The following is a 3,759-nucleotide window of genomic DNA, read 5'->3' on the forward strand; positions in this document are numbered from 1 at the left end:
AAATGTAACATTTGGGCAGGAAAACAAAAATTCCTGTCCTCACTTAGGTCCATGGGCACAGGCCTGGGGGTGGAGCCCTAGCCAGGGACCACACCCTTTCCCGCTTCTGTATCATTTAGAGGGACCATGCCCTTCCCTTCCCAGCACTTCTCTTCTATATCAGTTATATGTGTGTTCACAGAAACAGATACACCCATAAACACATCACCAAGTAGAGAGAGTAGTAATTATGACCTGCTTAGGTCTTAAGTGAACTAAGTGATCCAGCATGTGTCAACCCCAACTATCCCCCTAATTCCATCTCTGGACTCTGTCCACACCGATTTGTCACCATTTCTCTGTTACAATCTTCTCCCCAAGATTTGGCTCAAATTTATTTTGGGAACCACTCTCCATTCTCTAGTAAATTCAGCCATCAGCTTCTCTGTAAGCGCATGTTGCACTTTGAGCAATTTTTAAAAATACCATCATCAGATCACATTGATGTTTTTAAACATTAATATTCCTCATTGGACTATGAACTTTCTGCAGTCAGAGTACACATTCTATAGCCTACAATAGGAATGCAATCAATATTTGTTGAATAAACAAATAATAAAATAATAATTCTTGCTGGAGTCAATACGTTTAAATTTGAAAATGAAAAGCAAGGATATAGTGACTCACCAGACAGAAAATTGGTGTTCCTCCAGTTCCTCCAAGTAAGATATGTCCTGTGAATAATCTTCAGCTTCTCCAGTTCTCAAAACAGTTGATTTTTCTTTCACAGAATGATCCGTCAGGCTATCTCCCTTGTCAAATAAATTAACAAATACGGAAAAAATGAAGTATTTTATTAATAGGAGATTGAAAGTTCACCTAGTTTCAGTGACATTTTCCCCAGAATGACTTATAGAATCATTTGATCATGAAGAAGCATCGTTAGGCATGGGTTTTGCATTGAAATTATTGTTTTATGCTCTAGATACTCTCCCTAAATTTTTATCTCTGTCGAGGCAGAGACTATGACATGTTCACTTTTGTCTTATTTCACATGGGACAGCTTATGTAAATGTTGTCAGAATGGAAAGACAAACATAATGATGGTCACAGTATTTGTACTGAATCAGGACTTTTGGATGCAAGTGAAATAAATGCAACTTGAGCTAGCTCTCAACAGAGTAATTTGAAGGGAGATTTGAACAACAAGTCTATGGAGAAGGAAAAGAGAAGGAAATTCTGCTGAATTTCAAGAACACAAGAATCGAGGACTTGAAGGCTCCCAGGACTCTCTTTGCCTCTGTTATGTGCTCTGGCAGGTTACTTCATTGTAGCATTGTCACTAATGGCTCCTGAGTCCCCCAGCCTGTGATTCTCAACAGCATCCATTCAAGCATAGGAATTGCATGTTGTCTATGGAGCTCCTTCCTAGAACTTGAAAAATGATGTAACCTGTGATGATGGGTCCAGAAGGCAAACTGAGCCCTGTGGCTCAACTAAGGGTTCTTGGGGCCCTGCTATGGCAGGGAAGTGGAAGGGGGAGCAGCTAACCTAGCAGGGCTCTTCCTTCCTCTCCCACCCTACAAGCTCGGTTTTTACCTGTTTTATTTATTGGGGTCTCCTGCTAAGCTTTTACTATAAATGGTACTGACATGGTTGGGATGTTTGTCCACTCCAAACATCATATTGAAATGTAATCCCCAGTGTTGAAGGTGGGGCACAGTGGGGAGGTGCTGGGATCAAGGTGGAGGATCCCTCATGGCTGGCTTAGTGTTGTCCTCAAGATAGTGAGTTCTTGTGAGATCTGGTTGATTAAAAGTATGTGGCACCTCTCTTATCTGTCTCATGGTCCTGCTCTCACCATTTGATGTGCCAGCTCCCACTTTGCTTTCTGCCACGACTGTAAGGTTCCTGAGGTCTTCACCAGAAGCACATGCTGCAGCTATGCTGATACAGTCTGCACAAGCATGAGCCAATTAAGCCTCTTTCCTTTATAAATTCCCCAGACTCAGGTATTTCTTTATAGCAATGCAAGAATGGCCTAACCCATGTGCTGATAAGGAGTTTGAAAATCGTTAGTCTAGAGAAGCAGAAAATCAGGCATGACTTGCATTTATAAGATAGTTTTGTTAAAACTCCTCTTCCCTTTTCTTTAGACCCTTGTCAAACATTTTAAATGCTTATTTGTAAGAGGTCAGTTTGGTTGAAATTCCTTAATATTAGCCCACACAAGTTTTAGCACAACTTCGTAGTTGGAATAGCTTGAAATCGCAAAATGTTGCTTTGGGTTGACAGATTGTTGTAGCCAGGAAAACCTAAGCATGAAACTCAGGTGAATGAGATGTGTCGTCAAATCCCCAGTGAACTCAACAAGTTTCATTTCCTTTATTATAAAATTGATCAATTTGATTACCTTAAGAAGAAAATCCAGTTATGACAGATATCAATTTAAAGTAAATGCCTTTCATTGTGGTCTTTTATTTTAGCTTCTTCTATAGCATAGAAGTATTTTTGAGTAGACTATTCAATGTTGATAGTTTTAATTACTCCATCCCTAAGTAAATTAAAGAGTATCAAGATTCTTGAAAAAATATGAGATCTTTGAATTGTCCCAACTAAATATATATTTGATTGGCACACCTTGCCAGATTGCTGGAAAAAAAGCCTTTGTAACTTTAAAATTTCAATTTGATGGCATTTCCTGATGAGTTGCTTGGATACTTTATTCAATCTCATTCAATAGAAGGTTGAAATGGCTACCAAGAACTATACCATAAATTTGGTTTACCCACCAAAGCTGCTGATTTGATAAAGTAAAGGTTTTTCATGATACAGTGCATAAATTGCTTTCTTTCTGGTTTCTCTATGAATATCTACATAGTTTCTTCAAACTAAATTCATGGCAGAAATGGGATGTAGTATATTTCTTTGTCTTCCACACACTTCACGTGGTTATAAGCATATGGTAGATCTCAAGAAACAGCAATTAGAGGCCATTTTATTAAGTAATTACATTATAATAACAGCAACAGTGGACATTACCTCTAGTTGCCAAGTCATAAAGAAAAACATCGGTGAATACTAACTATTGCAAACATTTCTTGAACTTTTATATTTCCTTTAAGAAATATTTAAATTAAGGCACTAAAAATTCCTTCAGATGGATTTTTGGGAAGATATAAAGTCATGGAAACTAGTTCATCTCCAAAGAACTGATTCAAAAGAGGAACAAAAATACAAAGAAATAACTTCTGATTCCAAAACAAAAGGTAAGTGTGTGCAGAGAAATTCCCAGGTAAGTACCAGGATGTATGAAGCCTGTTCACATGGAAGCACTTTCATAATATAAACAGTCTTCCAAACACAAATGTATATCTTAAATATATGCCTGAAAAACAATGCCTGAACCATATTGTCAGCACTCAGAAGACAGAAACTAGATTTTCTGCCTCATTACAACTATAAATCCTGTCTGTATTCTGAACCCTAAGAACATCATCATTAATTTTTTTTCAACAGCAATGTCTTTAAAGAGATTAATATCTATACTTTAAAATAGAAATTGGTGGTACAAATTTATTCCAAAGCATCATATTTTATATGTTGTGTGTATTGTTACTCATATACTGACCTGCCACAGAAATCAAAAGCAAATCTTTAAATATAAGTTGCTAAAATTTAGAATCTGATTTTCAAACTGGAGGACTAAAAATCTGGTTTGTGAATATTGGTGGTCAGATACAACACTGGTCACGAAACAATGAATGAAGCTTCTTCCAA

The 3,759-nt window shown here is 37.2% G+C and overlaps 1 protein-coding gene across 1 annotated transcript in view; it reads right to left on the bottom strand.

Moving 5' to 3' along the window:
* The window catches only part of LOC105546482, a 659,409-nt gene that overhangs the window by 182,496 nt on the left and 473,154 nt on the right, over nt 1–3,759 (bottom strand). The window contains exon 9 of the mRNA XM_011989689.1: nt 667–791. Coding sequence (XP_011845079.1) covers nt 667–791 — 125 coding nt within the window. The remainder of the gene's footprint in view (nt 1–666; nt 792–3,759) is intronic.

The sequence above is a fragment of the Mandrillus leucophaeus genome, unplaced genomic scaffold (assembly GCF_000951045.1).
Source record: "Mandrillus leucophaeus isolate KB7577 unplaced genomic scaffold, Mleu.le_1.0 Scaffold36, whole genome shotgun sequence".
NCBI classification, from domain to species: Eukaryota; Metazoa; Chordata; class Mammalia; order Primates; family Cercopithecidae; genus Mandrillus; species Mandrillus leucophaeus.